Source organism: Papilio polytes, unplaced genomic scaffold, assembly GCF_000836215.1.
Source record: "Papilio polytes unplaced genomic scaffold, Ppol_1.0 DF824135.1, whole genome shotgun sequence".
NCBI lineage: Eukaryota > Metazoa > Arthropoda > Insecta > Lepidoptera > Papilionidae > Papilio > Papilio polytes.
The window spans coordinates 2,629,720-2,643,519 of NW_013525069.1; the positions used below are offsets into that span (position 1 = coordinate 2,629,720).

The window sequence follows — 13,800 nt, forward strand, 5'->3', positions numbered from 1 at the left end:
ACAAAAATCACTAGTTTTGAAACATGTGACGCCGAACAAATCACTAGTTTCGTTACGTTTCTCGAAAATGACGTAACGACTCACGCCTACTAGGTACGTGTGTCATCGGTCAACGAGGCACACCATTTTGAAAGCGGTGTTGATACCAGTCGCTTCGTGAATGTTCGAGTAGGATCGTGCGTGCTCGTGTTAACGGGCCAGTGTCTGCGCAGGCGCAGGGTCAACACACGCTCACCAAGGCCGGGTCGACGCCCCTAGCTATATCCAGAGAATCCAGAGTTACAAATACCCATACTGATTACATTCTATATTCAATTTAATTTTAAACTACTGCATAAGTACTACAATATAAGTAATTTCATCAGCCGACATTACTACGCTTAAATCGATTAATATTGAACGCGCATTTCAAACAACAGAGTCAAAGCCACGTCTAATTTTTACGACTTGTGATAAAAGGTAGTTGTTATGCAATCATGACGTGTTATGCATCGCATGCATGTCCACGCGATATGCATTTCCATGGAACGCAGAGAATGATTAGTCGTCGCATTTGCGCAATCAATGACGTCAATTACTGCTCTGAATACCTATAAATTATTATTAGACAAACACGGTCAAGAAATTAAGCCTATGTAATTAATGTCACTATTAAAATTCACAGAGAATAATGTACTCCAAAATAAAAATTATTCATTTACATATAACATATTCATAAAAACTGTTCATTAATAATAATAGATTTCAATCATTTTATGAGTCCAATCTACTAATTTCATACATAAACACCTCATATTAAATCATAATAAAACCATGTGCATCATAATAAACTGAACAGCTAAAGTTATCAGTCAGTTGACTTTAATATGACTCATACACATAAAAATATACATTTACTAAACATGTGAAAGGAGTATGTCATGTGGTGCAATAATGTAACAATACATTGCGAAGAGATAGCCTAAAGCCTATGAAATTTAGAGAAGGAAAACAAATCAATTGACACCTTACGGGCCAAATTCGGTCAATCGGTTTAGAATACAATGAAATAAACATTCATATTCATGAATATATGGTCTGTTTGAAAAAAGTTTATTTAACTTATTTAAGATTTTCCAACCAAAACACATTTTAATGTAATGAATCATGCCACATTAAGACTTTAATAGTCATTAAAACATTCAAATTTACTTGAATTTACTTAACAAATATTTAAGATTAAGGTTATTTACAATAACACTAATTTCAATGTCAACTAAAAGTTGTTTAAAAATATTTCTGTAAAGTGAGATAAAGATTGTAAAGCTACACAGAGCAAAAATAAGGTCATTGAGTGAACTACAGTTTTATAATTTCCTAGTTTTAAACACTATTGCAACTTTATTTACATTTAAAACAGCTTATTGTTTTTAAGTGTTATGCACCATTAAAAAAAATGTCATAATAATAACAAATAATTTTTGGTCAAGTTAGTTCTACATAATGTGTCAATCCTTATGTTTTACATAAAATAGTGTAAACAATAATAAAAACTGCAGTGGTAACTTGTCTTATGAGTAATTCCAAAGTTAACTATGACAATGAGAAAGGAATGTCATAAAAACTTGTCATAGTAAACTAACAAAAGAGATCTTAAAAGGTCCAGGTAGAAACATTCTTAGATTTCTTAACACAAGTTTCAATTATTTACGTTACTTCTATGGATTATACATTGTGTACAAAATCAAGAAAACCTTCTCCAGTATTTCAAAATTTTAGGTTTCTAAAATCAACAATTTTTATAGGTTATGAAGAAAAAGCAATTAAGAAAAATAAATTGACCACATAAATAGAGGGTATTCCGAAGAGCAATAAAATGTTTACCTCAATATAACATTAGGATCAAATCAAAGCCAGTTAATCTAGAATTTCGCCTACTATGATATTTTTATGTAAACGTGGCCGCGATATTTGTTATGTACATTTTCCAAGGTTTCACTAAAAAAGTTTTTGACAAACTAGAAATAACTTATCTGCTCTCAATTTAGGTGCTATTTTACACGTCTAAAGTAGGTGTGCTCATTTCTTGTGAGGTTATTATTAAATGTTTCTTATAACTCGCAAAGTATTACGAAATAAATAACCAGTAATCTATTATAAACGTAAATACTCTACTTATATAAAAGTTTCACTTTAATAGTAGGAAAATCTATGAACGCCTGCATGGTGACGTACGATATTGATGGGAGGGTGCGACCTTCTTTAGTTAAAATTAGCGATTTTAAAAGGTTTTTAAACATTTTATACAAAAGGAATATATTTACTTACCTCCACAGCCATACACATTGAATAAAAATTGAACGGATGCAGCCGTGAACAGCCAACAAAATTCACCACACACGCGGAAAACGTGTGCCTCGCACAAAAAAAATGCCGAACTGCCATTTAATGTTGCCAATCTTGAAATACACAATTCTACTAAGTTTGCCCTGAAAAAAATAATAGTTCCTAACAAAAATTACCTTTATATTTTATTTTGAGGAAAGGAAAAGTTAGTGATGCATAGTTTTAGTAGCGTTTACTTGTTTTAAATGAAATTTTATCACTCTTTACAAAAACTCAAATAAACAATCACAATATATAGAAATTGCAGCGTTCATTTACGGAATTTTGCAAAATTAAAATTCTACATCTTCGTAAATTATGAAAGCGTTGGTAAAAAAAGATCAATCACATGGTTCCTAATCTACTAAATTATACAACATTTCGATGTAGCTTTAGAATTTTTTAAATGTCTCTTGGTAGCGTTGCAATGCTTGTTGGATACAGGTGGAATAAATAAAATGCTAAGCCACATAACAAAACAGTTTTGTTTCTCATATAGAACCACAGTAAATATATTTTTATAAATGATTGTTACATGAACATATGATCATTAAAGCCGGGAGGTGGGAAGTGGTCTGCGTCTGGAGGCGGACGGCGTCCGGGCGGGGGCGCGGCGCCCGGTGGTGGACCGAACGGGTCGAAACGGGCTCCTGGCGGTACCGACCCTCTGTAACGTTTATCAATATAATTTCATAGTAAATACTTTAAAACTTATTTAACTGACTAATCTACTATATAAAAAAAATAATCACAACTTTAGGTACAATTATTCCAAATACAGGCACCAAAGATGGTTTCTGAGTTCTAACCTAAATTTAAAATTTATAAATAAAAATCAAAGTAGAAATTATATTTCTCTTTAGAAACCTACTAACCTAGGAAGCCCTCCTGGTATACCTAATCCTGGATTTTCGACATCTCTTCGCGGTCCAAATGGATTGAAAATCATACCACCAGTGCCAGGAGCAAAAGGATCTAAATCTGATCGGCCCACATTAGGAAGTTGGGCAGAAGGTAATTCCCTGAAATAAAAATAAAAACTCCTTAAAACTTCAACACACACAGAATTCAGAATGTATTCACTCAAATTGATTCTAAGACAAAAATTATGGGATTGGATTAAATTAGTAAATAACAAACCATAAGTCATGATTGTCTGGATTCACACATGGCAAGGGTCGTGGCGGAACTCTCAATGGATCACTTTCAAGCCTTCTGTCATTTGTATTATCTGAAATAAAATACATGATATTGCAAATTTCAAAAGCCATTTGTAAACCAGCTTTAAACCAATGTTTATTGAAGACTTAATGTTCGAGTCACATAGAATTGAAACAACTTAATTAGGAGTGAACTATCAAGTGTCACTCAGTTCGCAGCTTGAATGCAACTTAACATTACTCTATGCCTGAACAAATTGAGATAATTCAATAATCTTATTCAGGCATGTGTACCAATGACCTAATTTATGGATCAATTTTAGTTCATTTACACATTAATAGTTTAAAAAGATAAATGGGAATAGACAAAACACTTTCCTAATTCTATTTCCTAGATATAGTAAAGTTCTAGTCTATGATATTAACATTTTAACTCGTTTACTAATCACCTATGGCAGTGGTTAGCAAAATGTGATTCCAGAACATATGTATCTATGGTTCCTTAACTGCGGCTCTAACTTCCTCAATCTTTTCAAGAAAATGCAAGCACATTGTTCATAATAATAAATATTTGTTAAGTATGAAATTTATTTTTGCTTAGTATATCTTGTGTAACTGTTGCTAAAATTAGTCAGTTTCTTAATTTTATTGAAGAGTATAATTAGTCAAAATACACCAACCTCGTGTTGTTTGTGTTTGCACAGTTGTAGTAGGTCTCTGAGTGATTGTGTCTATAAGATCTCTTTTTATGTTGTACATGAGATCCTTGTGGTTTGGAATCAATTTATCAATATTCCCATTCATTGCATGTATAGAATCTTCAATGTTGACTGCCAAATTAGAGACTGTCAGATCTTCTGATCTCTAAAGAATATTTTGGAATTAACAGAATTATCTTAACAAGAAAAATATCAATGAAATATAGTAATTTAACTGAAATGTCTACTCTTATACATCTTGTTTGTAGATTGTTAATTGTCTTCTTATTTAACTTGATTAGTAGGAAAGAAGTTTAGTACACTTCCGTGAAAGCATGTCACTTACTTGAATAACAAAAACACAAGGCGAAAATTACAGTTAAGTTACCAAAAGATTGATGATGAGATTGCCCTCTGTGTTGATTCCATGAAGAATGTACAGTTTTTCATCCAAAACATATCTTAAAGTATAGTTGTCCTTATCATTCCATCCACTTGGAAGAAGTTCCGTTTTCTCTTCTTCACCAGTTAGCGTTCTCTATAAAGTCAAACAGAAATGTAAAACTGTAAAAAGTAAACATATTTTGATATGAACTGCATAAAAATTACCTCATCACCTATTCCAATACTTCTAAAACCTCTTTTAGTCAGATTCCAATGAATAAAAGCTATAAGAATATCAGATTTGCGTTTAACATCTTTTTCAACAGTCTTAAAAGTTAGGTCCCATCCGAATAATGGATTTGCAGCCATCGTTCTTTAGTTCTGGAAAGACATATTAGTATTAAGAGAGTGAAAAGGATTTTACCACAAGCTTCAAATTTAACAATAAAGTTGCTACATTCTAAATTTTATAAACAGAGACCGCTCTAAAGTAATGTAATTGCATTTGCTTGCACTGATTCAGTTTTATTTCAATTCAATGTGATTAAAATTAAATGTCATGACTTGTCATTTGTCAATAAATAAACAATGTTTTTAATTTTTTTTTGCTTGGCCGGCATAGTGTTGTCCTCATAAATTACATGGTAATAGGAATATATATGATCAACTAAGTTTTAGTTTCTTTTTTAAAAAACCTTTTTTCCAGTAACTGTTCAATTCATGTTAAAGTTTAAGTAATTCTTAAGATATATTATTATACACGTCATAAAACTGATTTAATTTTAATAAATGCTAAAATTTTTCAACTGAAAGTAAACGAAGTTTGTTGTAGTTCCAAATATGATTATTGACATTTAAAGCAAAATATTACATTCACAGGAACTTAACGGAATAAAAGTAGAAAAAAGGATAATAAAAACGATATAAAAAACCGGAATTATCGGTACTGAAACTTCATTTCTTCTGCCAAAGTTGGATGCCCATCTCTACACTAACGTAAAAAACAACATGGCGAACAGTGTCAACTCGGGAACCGTCGTGAACATAACGTGAAATAATGAATTTTGTTGTTTTAGAATATGGGTGAATATGTGCAATAATTTATTAAACATTAATGTGTAAAGTGTTGTGTTTTGAATATATCTGTGTATTTTAAGTGTAAAAATGGCATCGGATAAGATTAAAGTTGCTGTTCGGGTACGACCCTTCAATAGGCGAGGTAAGTTGGTTTCGCATTGGTAATAAATAAAGAAATCTGCAATCTTACAGGTGCGCAATCACTTGTGTTTATCGTGGTCGTCAATTTATTTACCAATTTACATATAATATTTATGTAAAATAAACTTTACAAAATGTATTTCATTAAAAAGACTTAAGATGATTTTGTCATTATTAATAATTAAACAAAAACTACTCTGTAGAGACAACTGTATGAACAACTATAGAAAGCAAATATTTAAATATAGTTATATCATTTGTTATGTTTAATTCTTTACTTTTTCTTAGTTTCTGAATGACATGTTTAGTGAAAAACAAAGATTGTCTCTCTACAATATTAAAGTATTATTAATACACTTGCAGCTGTCTATTCTCCATTTAACTTGCAAATTCAAATTTTATTGTAAGGATGGTAAGAACAGAACTTTTCACATGAAACTTTTCAATTATTTATTCTTCATTGATATGTTGTACTATAACACAATAATTAGTCACGAAAGATAACAGGGAATATGTTGTTGATATATTTCATACAAGAACATATTGCAATTGTTGGTTTTGCAATTACTGGCTTCCAGACCAGAACTTAATCAATAACCAGGAGATGTTTTGCTCCCTGCATGTACCAATGTATTTTTCAATTATGAATTTCATGTGTACAGTAGAAAATCTAGCGGTTAAAAGCAACAGACATTTGAATGCTTTGCAAGCATTGTGATGATGATGCAGAGGAATATCCAAAAATCATCATCGTCATCTTCCCTGCCCTATCATACTCCTGCAGGGTCGCTCATCAGGTTTTCGTCCTCCGAATAACTCTATCATCCATCATCTCAGTCATCACTCCCTTCTTGATCATGTCTTTCTAGGTCTATCTCTACCAGTGTACCCTCCACATTCCATAACCAAAAATATTCAGTGTAAATGTAGCTGTACAAAAAAAGTCTGTCGGCAGTACATGCTGTATTGTTTTTTATAACTATCCTGGTGTTTGCGCAATTCAATGCTATCTCGTTTTTTATTTGTAAGGAAAGATAGGGTTTCTTTTTCCAAGAGACAAGGTTTTTCTTCTGTAAGTGGAATAACATGAATTTCCTTGTCTACATCATCTGACGTAATTATGGTGAAGGATAACATTATGTTGCAATTTGCGCATATCAACAATGGATTTAAAAGATGTGTTGTCATCCAATTCACACTGGGCCAATGTGTTGGCTCAGGATAGGTTCAAATTCCCTCATTAGGGATGTATAGTGAGCTGTTGATGATGACTTTGTTTTGTAAATACATATCATATGAGTTCTTTGTGATACAGAGTTTTTACCAAAAACATCGTTTTTTTTTAAATGTTAATAGATTGTCTATGATATGTTAAAACTTAAGTCTAGTGTATTTTGGTTTAGAATTACGAATACAAGTTATTAGGGCAAATTATTTTGTTTTGTTAATGATATTCACAAAAAAAGGGAAAAAAAAGACTCTGTTAGTATTTTACAGTAAAGTACACATTTATGGTATTTCCATCAACATTTTTACGTAGGTGGAGAATCTAAATTAGTAATTCCAGTCGTATTTCGAGAGAACATTCGCGATTCAGTTCGCGTAAAGTTTTCACAGTTACTTAAACTTCCAGACAGCGAAATGTCTTTTGCTCAACTAACAAGATCTGAGTACAAACTTTCTTTTTTTTACGAAAATTTGTATTAAACTTGGATACACAAACCATAAATGAACAACACATGTTTGTTATTAATGTTTTTATTATAGGTATAACAAAAAAAAAATAACTACGTAATAGCACCTACATTGGTCAACTATTCCGAAATATGTGTCAACTATTTTTACGACATAAATATTTCAACAATCACGGCTATAACAGATGAGATTATATTTCCATACTGTCTCTTTATTTATTAAACTTGCATATATCTTGTTTAAAATCAATAACTAATTCTTTTAGTTGCAAATGAAAGTGGTAATTTACGATAAACATTAAGTTAGGTCAGTACGAAGTGAATCTTTGTTCGAAATACTAGATCACTTCTGGAGTTTCTCTGTCACTTTCGTATATCCAAATTGTCGCATTTAGCATGAGTAATCTTTACCAGTCCTCAATTACGTTCAGAAGACGTATTATAGTATACTACAATGGACAGTGGAACCGGATTTGAGAGGAGCGAGCGGCCTCGTTCCGTCCCATCACAGGCTGCGAGCACGCGAACATTACTTTTTTGTTGCACGACTTTTTTAACAACTAACCCATATTTACACTGAATGTTTTCACATATTGGTTTTGTTGGTTCAAGATATCTGGGGGTTATCGTGGATTTTTAATGTTCAAATAATTGTATAAAACATATGTACCATCCCTCTTATTTTCCTTGAAAAATTACGATATAAATAAACTTTAAAGAGATGGAAAGGAAACCGACGAGTGGCAGATAATACCTCGTCATCTTTTAAAGATAATTTTTTTTCATTCTTTGCCTTATTAAAGTACACTTTAATTTTAGGTGTTCCTTTACACAAACTAAATTTAATGTTTTTAAAAATACAAAAGTTAGAAATCTAGATCTTAGGTCGGAATTATTATTATTGTGGTAATTCAATGGCTAATTACTTTTGCATTGATGACATAAATAGGGTTATGTATTACATTACCGAGATAGTTACGTAAAGTTGCGTTTGTCGGCGCTCCGCACTCATTAAGCCGTTCTTATGCATAGTTGCCGCTCTAAGAGTAATTACACAATTAAAACATCGTAAAGGTATGAACAATCTAACATGAATTCAATTTATTCTTTATCTCAAAGATTTTGCTTTAAGATGTTTGTGACGATTTAAAATAAAATCAGACGTATGTTATGTTTTTTTTTGTAAATCCACATCTTGAGATATCGGAAAGATTTTGGGATAAATACAATAGAAAATATAAAATTAGGATCCTTTGAATAGTTATTGTCGCTCCCAAATAACTTCTGTGGTTTTTCATTTACTCTATCGGAATAGAGTTTCGTATTTTTACCATAAGCAAGTTCAAATAATCGAAGTGATCTGGATCACGCGCCTCTAATTATATTTGTAACCGAATATAGCCGGCGCTAAGTGATCAACCACGATTAACATTCTACTTCTACACCGATCGAACGTGCCTCGACTTTGATATGCAGTCACTAAAATCGATATAATTTCAGTTATGTATATCAAATAACACCTCTATTTATTATTACGGTTTACGCTGATAACGCGATAAGCGTTCGCTAAACAGCACTCTTATCGGATTTAATGTATTACAGAAAAAAAAACGTGGCTATGAATAGTCCAAATAGTCGATTACGTCGTCTATTGCACATCGTGACCTTTTTAATCTTTTTGATTTCGCAGATATCTTTTCCTATTCGATAGGTACTTGTTAGTGTAAAAAGATATTGAATGATGTCATAAATTAAACGAGAGCCGTCTGATTTCCAATTATAATTTTTCTTTATCTTTTATTTTGATCGATATCTTACCAACTAAATACTGGTTTTATTTACATAATTTGAATATGTTACGTCATTCTGTAATCAATTTTCGCGAGTCATCACTAACTGTTTAAATGAGTTGTCCTTCAATGCAGCGTGACGACTGGTTGTATGTCGTATACATCATTGTTATTTATGTGAGTGTATTAAATTATCCCATTTGTTATTGACTGGATGATTTTTTTTTGAATTGACTTGTGTCATTCAATTAAGGGAAGTCATTGGCTCCTTTAATACAGGGGATTAACCTAGTAAAGGAGCCAAGGATATACATATAATTGAACAAAATACCGAATTTAAAATTAGAAGTAAAAAAAAAAAATGTGAGAAACGTATTTGTAAAATTATATTTGAATTGTGATATTGTATGTTTGTTTGTATAAATAAATAAATAAAATAAATTCGTATAGGTCGGGACTAGACTTGATATGCAGTTTCAAAGTTCTTGTGTGGCATTTGTTTTCTTATTTGTTACCTTATTTATATTATAACTAGCTTTCGCCCGCGACTCCGTTCGCGTGTAATTAAAAATAAACAAAAGTGAGTAGCCTATGAGTTCTTCCAGACTATCCACTACATCCATACCAAATTTAATCGAAATCCGTTCAGCCGTTTAGGCTACAAACTCTAACATCCATCCTTCCATCTAAAGTTTCGCATTTATAATAATAGTAGGATTGTTGTTCTTACAATATTACTCGACAGAATTGAACATATCCAATCAGTTTCTTTGATACATAAAAATAACAAATTTCCTGAAAGAACCTCTTTAAAAATATAGAATAATCTGTGTTATCTTTCATGTCGCATCGTAAACGAGAACATGAGTGATTTACGGCACTTTGATGATAAAAATGATAATGTTTTTTTCAATTTATGTCAAATCGTATTATGTGTTACAGAATTGGAGTTGGGGACACAATGCGTCGTGGAAATGGAGGAGCAGCAGACTGTTCTGCAGTATCCTCAGTCAGCACACGACAAAGAAAGGTAAACATCATGAAAATAGGATATAATGGAGAACAAAATATCTAAGTACTGTGCTTAGAGACTAGTGTAGATGTAGTATGTGAAATCTACACTTAGCGAGTTCTTTTGTGACTGGTTTGAAAATCGAGGGTGTCCTTTTAACTTTTAACACTAAAGGACATATTCTAGACACGACACGACAAATAAAGACAGACGTCAGTAAAACTCTGTCCGTATAAAAATGAACTAATGTCGTTTGAACCGTAAATACTTCAATGTGAGGGTTATTTCCCATACGACAAATGTTGCGACTGTAATACTGCAATGAACCACTTGTCCCAGTTATCTCTATCGAACGACCTAGTACTACTACATACTCAGTTTTTAAATAAAACGATTTTATGAATTGAAAAACGAAAAATACTTAATTTACAGCCAACAATACACGTGATTAATCATATTAATATTATAAATGCGAATAAATGGATGTTTGTTAGAGTTTGTTGCCTAAACTGCTGAACGGATTTCAATGAAATTTGGGATAGATGTAGAGGATAGTCTGGAAGAACACATAGGCTACTCGCTTTTGTTTTTTTTTGTTAATTTCACGCGGACGAAAGCTAGTTAAAAATAAAATAAAAAAGTCAAACCTTAGTTTACTGTACAGAGAATTGATCTCATTTATGATTTTTTTTTTGTTAAATTAATAGATTAATTATATTTCTAGTCACCTGTTGACAATTCACATAAATAAAGTACAATGTTTGTAGATTTGTTTCAAAAATGTATTTGCCATATAACGGGTTTTCTTTGCATAAATCCGGCATTGACGACATCATGTCTGAACTTTCCTCCTATCTTATCGAACTGCATTATACTTAAAAGATAACAGACGAATACGTGTATGTTTAACATTTGCCTTTGATTTAAAGCCGTTAGTTATTTAGCAGTTTAATCGCCTTGAAAATGTGACTAAGTTTTATGATTTTACGTATTGATAGCTGCATTGCTGTTTTGTTTCTACAATTCAAGGAGTAATTAGTGTAACAAAAGTTAGGAACATTTCGCAGTTTACAGTATACAGCAGGAAATTACCAAACGACCAAAGCTGACCTTAGCAGTTCGCCCTTGCCCTACATTACCACACGAGATATAAAGGAGTTAAGGAAGTATACGGTTACTCGATTCTCAGAGTATTATCCGTCTCATTTTGTTGTGTAGCGTTTTAATACCCACTTTGAGTGTACAGTTATACCTTAAGGTTTTTAGCGTTTCACTATTCACCTGATGTTTATTTATAGAATTTACTCACATCATCTGTCACCTGCTCTGCTGTATTATTTGACCTAGTTAATGACTGTTTTGTATTTGCGTTGGAACATATACAGTTAACGTAATGTGAATGTTTCCTTTGTGTATAATATTTTTTCCTACAACAGTATTTGTTGAGATTGTGGGTATCGTGAGATCGTTGTCGGTTCGCTAACGGCATTGTAAAGCCAGCCGTCGAGACGCTCTGATTGCCTTGTTATGCAAGCGCGTGCGCTCCTTACCTCTCACCCCTCAACCCCCACCACAACACTTGGCAGACACTTCCTTCATTTCAAAATTAAAGATCAAATTACTAATTTTATAAATGCTAAAGTTTGGATGGAGGGATGTTTGTTAGAGTTTGTAGCCTAAACTGCGGAACGGATCTTGATGAATTTTGGCATAGATGTAGAGGATAGTCTGGAAGAACACATAGGCTACTTACTTTCATTTTTTTATTTAATTTCATGCGGACGGAGTTATGGGCGAAAGCTAGTAAGAGAGAGATATGAGAAGAGAGCGAAAGCTAGTAAGAGAGAGATGAGAAGAGATGAATGGGTTAGCCGTGCCCAGATCTAGGTAACAAGCATCAATAAAACCATTCATTCAAGCTTTCGCATTATATTCCTGAAATAAGAAAAATATTAGGTTTTACGCCAAAGACTCCAAGGGTGTTGCTTGAAAATCCGTGTTCAGTTTGTAGAGAGGAGTGTGTTTCTCGTTAATCGACGTTTCTTAAATTAGCTTTAACACAAACTGGCAACGCCAGAGTTTTGTTTTTGAGAGAGTTTTGAATGACAGAGTTTTGAATGACCCGTATTTATATTTTATTATATCCTTTCACCTGTTTTTTTTAATACTAAATTATGCTTTCACATAATTCTTGCAGTGCGATAAATCTGCATTGGCATTTAACCTTTTAAATTATAAATGTAATAAGCCTGTTAAGTAAGGACAAGGTAAGTCTTACAGTAAGAGACTTACGTAGAGTAGATACATTTTAAAACAAAGAAATTATGCAAAACAAAGTTTTATAATATAAGAGTATTGTAATGAAAATAATAAAAATGTTTTATCAGTAAATTTTTAATGACTTAATAGATCTTTGTTTGTATCCAGCGGTGGCTATTGTCCCGGCGAGAGGCCTCGGGGCATGAATGGAAGGAAAATTCATGATAATTATTTGGTTCTCATTTTCCGTTTTATTTATACTTTATTGTCCGTTATATCGGAAAATAGTTTGTTTTTCATTGTCCCTTTTTTATTCTAGGTTACGAATGTAAATAAGTATATAGAATTGAGGTGGAAACAAACTTAATGAGTATATTATGTGTAGTATCCGTGGTTTTGTACAAAAAGATCTTGTCTGATAATCCGTATCCAATTTTTTGTAATTTTTTTGAATTAGCGTAACACAAATTAATGTGTGAATATAGCAGAAAAATCTTATTTCACTGAAGTTATAGTATTATCTTTAGTTCTCTTTTATTACAAAAGTATTATGAAAATGGATCGTTTCGGTACGTGAATATGTTGCGAAAACAGTCTAATTCGAGGCTATAATTCAATTAACATTTAAAGCGCAGTTCTTAGCGGCTATTGTTTATTTTCAGTATTGTTGCTGATCAGTGTATGCTCTGTAGCAAATCTATTACAAGGCGAAACGAGCCTATGATCAATTCACTTGTATTACAAACGTCTTTACTCTACCGTGAAATGTAGACTTTGTTTTATCTTTCGATCTAGTTTGTATGTATTTAATTATTTTTTTTATACTGAAAATAATGGAATATTGTATCAATAGATTTCAGGTTTTTTCTTTTTTAATTACATATGTTTTTCTATTATGCAATGAACTATCATATGAGGTAAATTAATTCGTCCGAGTTCACCTTCATTCAGGCTTTTTCATTAACGTAACAGCTGTCGTCATGTTCCTATCTAGGCGGTCGTTAAATATTGTTATATGTCTTTATTATTCGACTTCAATTTGAATAGAAAAGTTATATTAGAATAAATAGATTATAATTCAATATTTTACGTATTACTATTTTAAAATAGCTTTTTATCTTGCTGACAAATATTTTAAAAATTTCGCGACAATGAAATAAAAACACTAATTTATTAAATAAGCAAATAAACATGGAAACACTAAAATATATGATTTGTCTG

The 13,800-nt window shown here is 31.9% G+C and overlaps 3 protein-coding genes across 8 annotated transcripts in view; 1 reads left to right on the forward strand and 2 right to left on the reverse strand.

The window, feature by feature from the left end:
• LOC106099278 (protein tyrosine phosphatase type IVA 1) overlaps window positions 1-2,427 on the reverse strand; it is a 23,150-nt gene extending 20,723 nt beyond the window's left edge. Inside the window, exon 1 of the mRNA XM_013277773.1 lies at window positions 2,308-2,427. The gene's annotated coding sequence lies outside the window, so the exon portion shown is untranslated. The remainder of the gene's footprint in view (window positions 1-2,307) is intronic.
• Window positions 2,428-2,831: 404 nt separating this feature from the next.
• LOC106099199 (proteasome inhibitor PI31 subunit) lies at window positions 2,832-5,190 on the reverse strand. 2 transcript variants are annotated; one of them, XM_013277659.1, is made up of 7 exons: window positions 5,064-5,190; window positions 4,832-4,987; window positions 4,611-4,760; window positions 4,205-4,388; window positions 3,505-3,595; window positions 3,240-3,386; window positions 2,832-3,031 (listed from the first exon to the last, which is right to left on the reverse strand). In XM_013277659.1, exons 2-7 carry the CDS (start codon window positions 4,973-4,975, stop codon window positions 2,896-2,898), a joined length of 852 nt encoding a protein of 283 aa, XP_013133113.1. In that variant the 5' UTR covers window positions 4,976-4,987; window positions 5,064-5,190; the 3' UTR covers window positions 2,832-2,895. The 2 variants fall into 2 exon arrangements, with proteins under 2 accessions (XP_013133113.1, XP_013133114.1); XM_013277660.1 differs by having other exon boundaries at window positions 5,088-5,180.
• A 421-nt stretch (window positions 5,191-5,611) lies between these two features.
• Window positions 5,612-13,800, forward strand: part of LOC106099273 (kinesin-like protein KIF13B) — a 90,938-nt gene continuing 82,749 nt past the window's right edge. For 4 of the 5 annotated variants that reach the window (XM_013277763.1, XM_013277762.1, XM_013277764.1 and 1 more), the window contains exons 1-2: window positions 5,613-5,825; window positions 10,251-10,338. In XM_013277763.1, the coding sequence (XP_013133217.1) occupies window positions 5,771-5,825; window positions 10,251-10,338 (143 nt within the window). In that variant the 5' untranslated portion in view covers window positions 5,613-5,770. Of the gene's footprint in view, window positions 5,826-10,250; window positions 10,339-13,800 lie in introns of all 5 variants that reach the window. The other variant, XM_013277761.1, reaches the window with a different exon arrangement.